Raw genomic sequence first — 12,984 nt, 5'->3', positions numbered from 1 at the left:
AGTTGTAACTACAAAGAGTACATATTTATTCACCTGTTTGCAGATGTTCCTTGTACTACTTTATAATCAAATAACGGGGACTGTGACATTTCATGTCTTGTTTTCTAATGATATCTTCAGTTCTTTAATTGAAATGTGTATTGCTAACAGCGGAGCTATCTCAGCCGACAGGCTGCTTGTTTTAAGTCAATATTCTAATATTGCCCGAATTTATTAAAAAATGGATAAATTCTGGGTATATGAATTCTTGAGTGGGCTTACACCTTAACTTGGAATCCCACATAAATGAAAATTTATCGTATCAGTCAAATTGTACAGTAGTATTCTATGGTTTCATTTTGTTCTGTTTTTAGTAAATTCTAACATTGGCAATGACTTGTTTTATTGTAGAACGTGAGGAGAATGTGAAGTCTGATATTTTTCATGCCTATATAACATTACTCAAACACACCAAACCAATGCAGAGTGGTTATATTGATCCTGATGCAATGGAACAAGAAGATGCGTAAGTTAACCTATAACTCTACTTTGGCACGCTGTAAATTATAATTATGAGACTTAATAAAAAAGAAAATATGGAAAAATTCTGCTGGTTTATTGTATGCAAGGAGAAAAAGTTGACTCAGTCATTCAAAATGTTAAATAAGTTAGCAAAGGACACATTCTAATACTATAGTGACTAATTTATAGAACACTTTTCTGCTCAAGAAAATAGTGTTAATTTTTAGCTCCGCTGTCGACTTTGTCGAGCGGAGCTTATCATATGACTGATCGTCCGTGTCAGTGTTTTACTTTTTCGACTTCTTCTTGAAAACTACAAGCCTGAATGCTTTGATACTTGGTGTATATGTACCTTGGGTAGACCTCTCTCAGATTTGTTCATTTTGTAATGATATCTTTAATTCTCTAATTTTGGCGAATATTTTTGTCATTTTTGGTAAAAAGTGATATTTTCGACTTCTTGTTAAAAACCGCAAGTCCAATTGCTTTGATACTACATATATAGGTACTACATGTGGACCTCTCTCAGATTTGTTTATTTCGTGATGATATCTTCAATTCTCTATTTTTGGTGAATATTTTTGTCATTTTTGGTAAAAAGTGATATTTTCGACTTCTTGTTGAAAACCGCAAGTCCAATTGCTTTGATATTACATATATAGGTACTACATGTCGACCTCTCTCAGATTTGTTCATTTCGTGATGATATCTTCAATTCTCTAATTTTGGTGAATATTTTTGTCATTTTTGGTAAAAAGTGATATTTTCGACTTCTTGTTGAAAACCGCAAGTCCAATTGCTTTGATATTACATATATAGGTACTACATGTCGACCTCTCTCAGATTTGTTCATTTTGTAATGATATCTTCAATTCTCTAATTTTGGCGAATATTTTTGTCATTTTTGGTAAAAAGTGATATTTTCGACTTCTTGTTGAAAACCGCAAGTCCAATTGCTTTGATATTACATATATAGGTACTACATGTGGACCTCTCTCAGATTTGTTCATTTTGTAATGATATCTTTAATTCTCTAATTTTGGTGAATTTTTTTGTAATTTTTGGTAAAAAGTGATATTTTCGACTTCTTGTTGAAAGCCGCAAGTCCAATTGCTTTGATATTACATATATAGGTACTACATGTGGACCTCTCTCAGATTTGTTCATTTTGTAATGATATCTTCTGTTCTTTAATTGCCATGTGCATTGCTAACAGCGGAGCTATCTCAGCCGACAGGCTGCTTGTTTTTGTTTTGTTTAAAATAACTAGTCTGCTGTGCAGGGTGTTTATTTTTGTTTTACTTGTTAAACGAAATGAATAAAATCTAAATGATTTTGTATGTAATTTTTCAAATATCTTTAGACCTGTTGTGATGCTTCGCCAACAAGTGCCAGCAATTGTCAAAGCATTACATAAACAGCTGAAAGAAAAGAGCATAAAGACAAGACAAGGTTGTTTTTCATTGCTGACAGAGCTAGTTACTGTATTGCCTGGTGTTTTATCTGACCATATTGGTGTGTTAGTACCTGGTATACAGTTTTCACTTGGGTAAGTCTAAGCTGGTGACCTATAGGTGTTCCAACAGTATATGAATTTTACAGTACATGCAGGAATTGAGTCTTTAATGACAATAACAACACAAAGAAAACAAAGAGGCTCATGGTTAGACGTTTATTTGTAAACAACTACATGCTATGCTGCACAGTCTGCAGCATGCACTTGTGAATATTCCCTGTTAAGACTTCGCAAATGTACCCTACCTCTAATCCTACTATTTATTTTCGCTTGTAATTAATTAATTAATTTTCGATGAAGTAATGATTCAGTGAAAAGAAAATCCAGCGAATATACCTTTTTAGTCTCATGTTTTGACCTCTGTGCGTCTGTGCATCCGGACCTATATCTTAGAAATGCCTGGACCAATCAAAATCAAACTTCACACATACATCATACATGATATTATACATATTCATGTCAATTTGTTTCACGATCTGATTCAAGATGGCCAAATGGCAGATATTTTTGTGCTGAAAATCATCAAAATCAAGCATTTTTCGGCTGTTTACAGATGGATTTTGTTCAAACATGGTATAAACATTAGACATTATAGGACCTTGATGCACATATTTTGTTTTACGATCTGATTCAAGATGGCCGAATGGCGGCCATTTTTGTGCTAAAAATTTCTAAAAATCAAGCATTTCTCTGCTGTTTACAGATGGATTTTATATACATTAGACATTACGGGTTCCTGATGCACGTCATTTTATTTTTCAGATCAGATTCAAAATGACTGTCTGGTGGCTATTTTGTTTTGACTGATTATGTTCAAATTTTAAATATTCATTATACATCATGTCATGGATAAACAGATATATTGGTTTGACGATCCTATTCAATATGGCCGAATGGTGATCATTTTTGTGCTAAAAAATCATCAAATATCAAGCATTTATGGATGGATTTCGTTCAAACTTGGTACATACTTTATACATTACTGGTTCCTGATGCACGTCATTTTATTTTTCAGATTGGATTCAAAATGGCTGACTGGCGGCCATTTTGTTTTAATGATTGGGCTTCTAGAGCCATATCTCTTAAATGCTTTGACTGGTTATATTCAAATTTTATATATTCGTTATACATCATATGTATACATGTATATATCTTAAATTTGATAACTAACTGTGACTGTGCCATGCATGGCTTGTTTCCTATATTTTACTTTCAACTTGCCAAAAATCAGTGAAAATAAATTCCATACAAAACACCCAAAAATGATTTTCAGCGAAAATTAATTCCAGCGAAAATAAAATATTTCACAGTAGTTGTACAGAGGGGCATATACAACTGAATTGGGGAGCTGGAGGGGTAAGGGGAAGGGAAGGGGTACATTGGAAATTCTTCCCAAATACATATCAAAACAGTTTGTATGCAGTATTTGGAAACACAAGTACTTATTTAATATTACTAATATGAATATTACTAAAATAGTAAATATGTTTGTATTACAGTGATAAGAATACCAGTTCCAATATGAAGATAGATACGTTATCATTCTTACATTGTTTGATGTCAAGTCATTCTCCACAAGTATTTCATCCTCATATAGATCAGCTTGTACCAGTAAGTATTACAATCACACTTGTAGTAGCACCCTCTATCAGTTGTCTGCAGATATTAGCCAAGTGCTTCCTGTAGATGACGTATTTGCTGGATTTGTATTTCACATGATTCCTTAAAACTGAGGTGGTCCACTTTAGAAAATGTTGTGAATGATCCAATGAAACACAATTTACACCCTAAAGGTTACTGGCTGTCTTCATATATTGGAGATAACTTGCAATCAGAAACTCCTAACATTATTTTTTAAATATCTTTGTTTTCAGTGAACAGTGCCCTCTGTTTATGAATTGATTGAAGATGTAAAATTTTTGCACCATCAAACACTTTAGCAAAAACTGCTACTCACTGCCTCATTTTTTGAAAAACAGTTTTGTCAGAAACTTTTTTTTACAAGGCTTTAGCTTTTGAATAACAGTTGTATGATTGTTGTATTTTAGCCTGTTGTTAATTCGGTTGGTGATCCGTTTTATAAGATAACATCAGAGGCCCTATTGGTGACACAAACCATGATAAAAGTGATCAGACCACTTGGTAAGTAATTATATTTAATCCTGCAATGCATTTTGGGATTGCTGATTTGAACTCTGTTCTTCACAGCAACAAAGTACACCAGGTTTCTGTGTCACATGTACATAAAATATGTATGTCATCCAAATACCATATTTGCTCTATTAGAAGCACATATTTTATAATAGTACATGCGAAGCAAAAATGTCACTAGCTGTATCATGAATTAGTAAAAATATTTTGACCATAAAAACCTTTTTTATTAACTCTTTGTGCACTAAAGTCAATTTTTCTCACCATTCTCGAAATTAAACCTGCAAAATTGTTTTCATTTTTTATCTGAAATCTTGATCAAGTTTTGTAGTCTTGGATATTTTGGAATATTTTTGCTAGAGCGATACATAAAAAAATGAAAAATGTGGCACCATAATTATTGGCAGGGAAAATAACACAAGGGTTAACATATTAAGTGCATGTGTTGCAAATAAAGTGTGTATTAAACACAACCACACTTGGTAGGTGTCTGGGTTATTATAAATGACAATAATGAGTTAGTATGGCAAAGTGGTGTACCATTAGTGCACAAGTATTGGTAGTTTTGATGATCAGAAATCATGAAATACCTAATATATGTTTAGTAGATGGGCAAGATTTGGGCAGGATTATCAAAATGACTGTCAATCATCAGTTTTATTCAATTCAAAGTGTTACTCCAAACTGTTAGTGATGATGCTCTCCTTCAAGGCAGACAATTGTGTAGTGAGATGTGTTTTGCACACAGGATTGCCACCACTGGTAATGTTTGTATGCATAGTAAATAATGGGCAGGCTGTTACATTCTCAAATGACATTTCCCATGTGACTGACTCACTGGTGTGATTTTTCAATGAGTTTACCTCACATCATGAAATCTATGGTTTTGGCCCCTCAGCCATCTGCTTTCAGCATTCTATCCCCAAACATACAGTATTAGTTTATTTAAGAACACATAACATCCCTGGAGGGGATGAAAAGGGTTACGAATCAGATATTAGTAAAAGGAAAATAACTACATGAAAAGTAAATACAGTATTGCTTAATATCCAGCAATTCATTGTGAAAATTTCTCTCTTATATTATCAACTTATATATTTATAATAGAGCGCTTAGTTTTGATATTACTTACAGATTTCAAGTGTACGTTTGATTTCACTCTGTATGTGTTGGATTTATATGGATGCACCTACACCAGACTGAAAGCTGCTGACATAGACCAGGAAGTTAAAGAAAGGGCAATCTCATGCATGTGAGTATATTTGTATTCTACATATAAAGATTAGATTTATACGATATATTTATATCACTGTGGGATTGGCTCAACTGCTATCAAGTACAGTATTTGTTCTATTAGTAGTGCATGTGTATACAGCGGAATTGTGTCTAACCTTTTCACCACTGAACGTTCTTGCCCAAATTTTTCTGCACCGTTTTCTCTTGTATTCTTCAATATTTCTATAAATAAACCTTAATTTGGAAATAACCAAAATTTGAATCAATTTTTCATTTTTTACTCAAAAAATTTGGCTATTTTTGTTCCAATCTTCTGAAGGAAAGTGCAGACTATAAACAGGACTATTTTGAGAATTTGTGATGAAAAGAGGAATCCTGTGGTTAAACGGCTAAAACCAAAATAAGTTTTATTTTAATTATTTTAATGAACTGTATTATACAATTTTTGGTTCATGAGTGTGCATCTATGAGGGATACACTTCGTATGTGAATATGAGAGATATTTAAATATTGTTTTTGTTTTTTTCCCCATTATGAATATTGGATTATTAAGTAAGTAGAGCTCTTTTTGATTGTCATGTATCATGTTGTACATGTATGAAACTAAAATATCATCATTTATTTGTTCAAGGGGTCGTATTATCTGCAATCTAGGTGATCAACTAACGAATGAGTTGAAAACGTGCCTACCAATATTTTTAGATCGACTGAAAAATGAAATTACTAGATTAACCACAGTGAAGGCATTAACGCTGATAGCAGGCTCACCGCTAAAGATAGATATAAGACCTATCTTGGTAAGTTTACTTAAAGCGAAGGGATTGTCACCTGCACACATGTGGGAATTGAGTTCCAAGCGACAATAACAACGTATGGGGAGACGCTTGTTTATTTACAGAAACACACTGAGCTGACTGCCGCATGCACAGGTGACAACTACGCTGCTTTAATGTTAATTCACCTCAAATAGATTAGACCAATCTAAATCTCAATAACAAGTATTGACAAAAATGTTCGATAGGGCTGTGTCACATGTTGAAAAAAATGATGATTCTAACAATGTAGGAATCCATGTTGATTTAACTTTATGATACATCATGACTTGTGCAAACACATCACTTTTTAGCTATGCATTGATGTTTAACTCTCTGAATGCCAAATTTTTATCCTACTCAATTGGGGTAAATTTTTTCAGTCTCTGTATTTTTCACTGAATTCAATCTTAATTTTGAACAAAACACACAAAAAGTGACATTACCTCAAGCTTTTGATCACAAAAGTTAACATTTTCTGTAGAAAAGAGCAGACTATAAATAAACTATTTTGTGGATGGTGACTGAAGTTGGCTTTTGTGCTCAAAGGGCACCTTTTCGTAACTAATGTTTTTCTGTTTCTAATTTTTTGCTTGCAGTGCAGTTTATAATATTCCTGCTATAATGTTGTATTCTGTTTGTTTTCCGTGCAGAAAGAAGGTGTTCCTATATTGGCATCTTTTCTACGCAAGAATCACCGTGCTTTGAAGCTAAGTACACTACTATGTTTAGATGTACTTGTCAAGAATTATGGTAAGACATGTAGATAAACAAAGTAATCTGATGATATGGCCACTGGAGGCCGATCCATAAACTAATTACTGTAAAGGGGGTAATTATTCACAGGGTTTTAATTTAGCTTATTTCGCTGACTGGAAAATGCGCTAAATTAAAACCCAGTGAGTATGTAAAATTTAGCATAGAACACATTATCTAAATGACGAAACCGTGAATTTAAAACCCACTGAATATGCCTGAAATGGTAAATCAGTGAAATTTAAACCCAGTGAAAATTAATCATTTTACAGTACTCAGTGAGTTCTAATAACGCTGATATGACAATATAATTAAAACAGAACTCATTATTTCATTTTTCAGCAGTAAGTTAAAAAAAAAATTCTTACCAAATTAATGATAATGCATGTGTGGTTATTATATTGATACTATATAAATCATATCCATTATTTATAGATATGATTTATTATTTATTACTGTACAAGGTGTTAACCACAGTTGTCACTAAAAAAAGACAATTAGCGAGTCTGTATGACAAGCTTTCCCATGCTCATGTACGGTAGCATTCATGACAAATGTTACTACAGGTAGTTTGTACATAAGATTATGTCAACCCCTGGTATGCTAGCAAGACAAGTGTTTCTACAGGTAGTCTGTACGAAAAAACGGTAATGTAGCATTGCCCCATTCATTTAGCTTTTGGTACGCGTGCAGGACAAACGTTTCTACAGTCAGTTCATACAAGAAATGGTCATGTACCATGCTTATTTTCACTTCACTTTGTACATAATAACAACATGTAGAGTGCTTGGTATGCATGTAGAACAAACGTTTCTACACTGATTTCCTACAATGAACAGTCACACTATTCTGTCCTCTGTTGTATTCCTATTCTACATCATTTTCCCATAATTGTTGTTTCAGGTCCTGCTTTGTCAAGTTCAATGATAGATGGCGTAGTGGAAGAGTGTCCGCCATTGATCAATGAAAGTGATTTACATGTCTCGCAGGTAATGTGCCCGCCATTGATTAATGACAGTGATTTACATGTTTCTCAGATAACATGCCCACTATTGATAAATGAAAGTGAGATTTACACATCTCAGGTCAGATGCCCGTCATTGATCAATGAAATGATTTACACGTCTCTCAGATAACTTGGTCATTACAATGTTGCGAGGTATCATATACAATCTTAGAAGCAGTCCTCCAATGACAACATTATACATGTTATTATTGCATTGTTCTCTGTGTTAATCTTGGTAGTACTAAGTATAATTAGCTCGACATCTGCTTCTCTCTTCTAACTGCTTGAAGTTCAAATTGGGGTTATAATACTTTCTTTTTATTCAGTTGACAATGAACTTGTTGACATCCATATCAAAAATGCACAGTAGCTGCATGTCAAGGATCGACAAAACTATATTACCAGAAGTGTTTATTCTCGTCAGGTCTCCTCTGCTGCAAGGTAAGTCATCTCAGTAATACTATATTTATTTAATAAACTTCAAATCAGGAAAGATTGCAGGTGGCCATCTGTATAGTCAGATTTAGGCTTCACGAAATACAGGATAAGTTTTAAGCTAATTTTGTATGTATGCATATTGGATAGACAAATGAATTGATGCACAGAGAAAACTTTGGTTAGCATGGCTAAGGATCTAGACTGTGTCTTGAACCAGGCCGGATTTAGCTTGCAGTTTCTTAGCATGGGCTCAGGAGTCTAAAACATTGTGTGCAAATGTGACAATGGCCAAGTACTTGAGTTGTCAAATACAAACTTGTTAAGATTAGTGTGGAATTTATTAGCAGTGGCACTCAGTCGAAAGACTAATTTAAAAATCCATGCATAAAATATTCTGTTGAAGTATGACTGCCTGAATGTTTCACTATGAAATTTAGTAGTCTAGTAATCACCACAAATACAAACATTGATTTAAGACAAAACAAGTGTGATTTGTTTAATTGGTAATTTGCCAATTGTTTTGAATTGAATATAAAGAGTACATGCATCTCATGTTATTGTTATCATAATACAGGGTTTAAAATTATGCCTCCTGGACCCACTGATAGTAGAGAGGGCCACTATTCAGTGTTCTGTTCATGATAAAGATATAATTTTTCACTTTCTCATCAAAACATGCTGTGTAAAAATAAAAAAAATATTGAAGTGATATATTTTCTGGTAACAACTAACCTCATTCTTATAATTACTGTGCAGGCAGTGCATTGAATGCAATGTTGGAGTTTTTTGAAGCACTCGTCATAACTGGATCTCCCAACACTGGGTTTAGAGAGCTCTTACAGGTAAATGCAGGTGTTTGCATGTAATACTGTAAAATACTTTATTTTCACTTGGGATTTATTTTTGCTGAATTGATCATTCAGTAAAAATAATATAATCCAGCGAATATACCTTTTCTCTATAGTTTACATGCAAATCAGTGAAAATCAAATCCATACGAAACACCAAAGGTTTTTCAGCAAAAGTTAATTCTAGCTGGAATAAAGTGTTTTACAGTATTGGGTTATGAAACAAGACTGGTACCGCTTTTGCATTATTAGTAGTGCATACATTTAAATAAATTTTGAGCTCTTTTTATTGCCAAAATAAGTAGTATTTTCAGGATTCAGAATACAACTAAAGTTGATTATTTTGTTCACAAATACATGTATATGTGCTTCTATCAGTGATGTACTTCTAATAGAGCAAATATGGTATTAGTTGTTATTAGGGCATTTATCCATGTGATGTTTGAAACGTCAACATTCAGTACCACATTCATGACATAATGGATATAAATTTAGTTTCCGCTGATTTTACAAAAATGAAAAGCTAGTAATTGTTTATGTACCACGGTGTGAAATTCTTTTAACAATTTATTCAGGGATATCCGCAGTATTGATACAGTTTTCTGTTTGTTTTGTTTTCTTTTGGAAATTTGTATTGAATTGAATAAAATTTCTTTGTGTTTAGATGCTAATTAATCCTGTGTACAATCCAACACCGGCAACACAACCGATAAATTCACCATTTGCTGTGCATAAACAGGTAAGAAAGTTCATATTATTTACCGTAATCAGTTCTACTGGCAATCTTTCCAATTCATGTGTCAGGCATCATATAACACACATTAGAATTAATTGTAAATAATGTACATGCATTTAACATGCAATGTTGCATTAGCTTTTGAACATCTCCACACTTGCCATAGATTTTAATATGTTATCTGTGTTGTATTCAAATGCTACATTTCTTTAGGCGTTCTCTACACTTGCCATTACTATTATCTCACCTTGTCATACATCATAGTAGGGTATATCAACTGTTATAATTAAATGCTACATTTCTTTAGGCGTTCTCTACACTTGCCATTACTATTATCTCAACTTGTCATACATCATAGTAGGGTATATCAACTGTTATAATTAAATGCTGTATTTCTTTAGGCGTTCTCTACACTTGCCATTACTATTATCTCAACTTGTCATACATCATAGTAGGGTATATCAACTGTTATAATTAAATGCTATATTTCTTTAGGTGTTCTCTACACTTGCCATTACTATTATCTCACCTTGTCATACATCATAGTAGGGTATATCAACTGTTATAATTAAATGCTATATTTCTTTAGGCGTTCTCTACACTTGCCATTACTATTATCTCACCTTGTCTTACATCATAGTAGGGTATATCAACTGTTATAATTAAATGCTTTAATTTTTTAGGCGTTCTCTACACTTGCCATTACTATTATCTCACCTTGTCATACATCATAGTAGGGTATATCAACTGTTATAATTAAATGCTATATTTTTTTAGGCGTTCTCTACACTTGCCATTACTATTATCTCACCTTGTCATACATCATAGTAGGGTATATCAACTGTTATAATTAAATGCTATATTTGTTTAGGTGTTCTCTACACTTGCCATTACTATTATCTCACCTTGTCATACATCATAGTAGGGTATATCAACTGTTATAATTAAATGCTATATTTCTTTAGGTGGTTCTCTACATTTGCCATTACTATTATCTCACCTTGTCATACATCATAGTAGGGTATATCAACTGTTATAATTAAATGCTATATTTCTTTAGGTGTTCTCTACACTTGCCATTACTATTATCTCACCTTGTCATACATCATAGTAGGGTATATCAACTGTTATAATTAAATGCTATATTTCTTTAGGCGTTCTCTACACTTGCCATTACTATTATCTCACCTTGTCTTACATCATAGTAGGGTATATCAACTGTTATAATTAAATGCTATATTTTTTTAGGTGGTTCTCTACACTTGCCATTACTATTATCTCACCTTGTCTTACATCATAGTAGGGTATATCAACTGTTATAATTAAATGCTATATTTCTTTAGGTGGTTCTCTACATTTGCCATTACTATTATCTCACCTTGTCATACATGATAGTAGGGTATATCAACTGTTATAATCAAATGCTATATTTCTTTAGGTGTTCTCTACACTTGCCATTACTATTATCTCACCTTGTCATACATCATAGTAGGGTATATCAACTGTTATAATTAAATGCTATATTTCTTTAGGCGTTCTCTACACTTGCCATTACTATTATCTCACCTTGTCTTACATCATAGTAGGGTATATCAACTGTTATAATTAAATGCTATATTTTTTTAGGTGGTTTTCTACACTTGCCATTACTATTATCTCACCTTGTCTTACATCATAGTAGGGTATATCAACTGTTATAATTAAATGCTATATTTCTTCAGGCTTTTCATTCAATTGCAAAGTGTGTAGCAGCATTGACGATTACTTGTTCCAGAGAAGGATCTGCTGTTGTGCTACAGTTTGTCAGTGATGTCAAGGTAGGAACCAACACTTTGTATTGCAAAACCGAGCACCATATATGTATATATAATATGTTATGACCTGAGTTTCTGGCAAAAATTGGATAAGTTTGTTATTTATTCAATTATTTGTTCATTACTTCTATTTTCTTCACAAATTCACAAAACAGTCAGGTTTATAGTCTGCACTTTCCTTTAGAAGATTGGCACAAAAATTAGCATATTTAAAATAAAATCATTAAAATTAGCGGAAATTTTGTCTGTTGGCTCCAAAATTAGGGTTCATTTCCAAAAATATTGAAGAATATAAGAAAAAAAAGGCAGACAAATTTGGGCGAGAAAGCCTGGTGGTGAAAAGGCTAGAGTATATTAAAATATCTCTAAAACATCATCTTTATTGATGTACAATTGTTCAAAACAATAACTATACTTTGAATGGCCATGTTGTCACCCATTTATATCATAGATGGGCTTCACCACTAGAGGGCGCTACTTATAGAAAAAAGTATCTTGAAAGTGTATGGCGTTCCATGAAGTGTGTCCCATTGCATGCTATGTACTCCCAACTCACCATATAGTTTGTACAGATTTACACTTTTCAGTCCCCGTTTGGACGAAGTCCGAAAACGGGGACTTATGTTTTGACCTCTGTGTGTCCGTGTGTGCGTGCGTGCGTCCGGACCTGTATCTTAGAAATGCCTGGACCAATCACAATCAAACTTCACATATACATCATACATGGTATCATACATATGCACGTCAATTTGTTTCAAGATCTGATTCAAGATGGCCGAATGGCGGCCATTTTCGTGCTAAAAATCATCAAAATCAAGCATTCCCCGGCTGTTTACAGATGGATTTTGTTCAAACCTTGTATATGCGTTGGACATTATAGGACCTTGATGAACATCATTTTGTTTTATGATCTGATTCAGGATGGCCGAATGGCGGCCATTTTTGTGCTAAAAAATCATAAAAATCAAGCATTTCTCAGCTGTTTACAGATGGATTTTGTTCAAACTTGATATATACATTAGACATTATGGGACCTTGATGCAAATAATTTTGTTTTTCAGATAACATTCAAAATGGCCGACTGGCAGCCATTTTGTTTTAATGAATGGGCTTCTAGACCCATATTTCCAACTTGTTTTGACTGATTATGTTCAAATTTTAAATATTCAT

The 12,984-nt window shown here is 33.2% G+C and overlaps 1 protein-coding gene across 1 annotated transcript in view; it reads left to right on the top strand.

Moving 5' to 3' along the window:
- LOC100372452 (cullin-associated NEDD8-dissociated protein 1-like) overlaps positions 1-12,984 on the top strand; it is a 49,382-nt gene that overhangs the window by 18,810 nt on the left and 17,588 nt on the right. Inside the window, exons 13-24 of the mRNA XM_085508099.1 lie at positions 391-505; positions 1,865-2,050; positions 3,517-3,628; positions 4,066-4,159; positions 5,303-5,420; positions 6,036-6,201; positions 6,870-6,969; positions 7,876-7,961; positions 8,305-8,419; positions 9,173-9,258; positions 9,929-10,003; positions 11,722-11,817. Of these exons, the coding sequence (XP_085364225.1) occupies positions 391-505; positions 1,865-2,050; positions 3,517-3,628; positions 4,066-4,159; positions 5,303-5,420; positions 6,036-6,201; positions 6,870-6,969; positions 7,876-7,961; positions 8,305-8,419; positions 9,173-9,258; positions 9,929-10,003; positions 11,722-11,817 (1,349 nt within the window). The remainder of the gene's footprint in view (positions 1-390; positions 506-1,864; positions 2,051-3,516; positions 3,629-4,065; positions 4,160-5,302; positions 5,421-6,035; positions 6,202-6,869; positions 6,970-7,875; positions 7,962-8,304; positions 8,420-9,172; positions 9,259-9,928; positions 10,004-11,721; positions 11,818-12,984) is intronic.

The sequence above is a fragment of the Saccoglossus kowalevskii genome, chromosome 14 (genome assembly GCF_978046115.1).
Source record: "Saccoglossus kowalevskii chromosome 14, keSacKowa6.1, whole genome shotgun sequence".
NCBI lineage: Eukaryota > Metazoa > Hemichordata > Enteropneusta > Harrimaniidae > Saccoglossus > Saccoglossus kowalevskii.
Note: the sequence above shows the minus strand (reverse complement) of the source record. Positions and strands in the feature narration are given on the sequence as shown.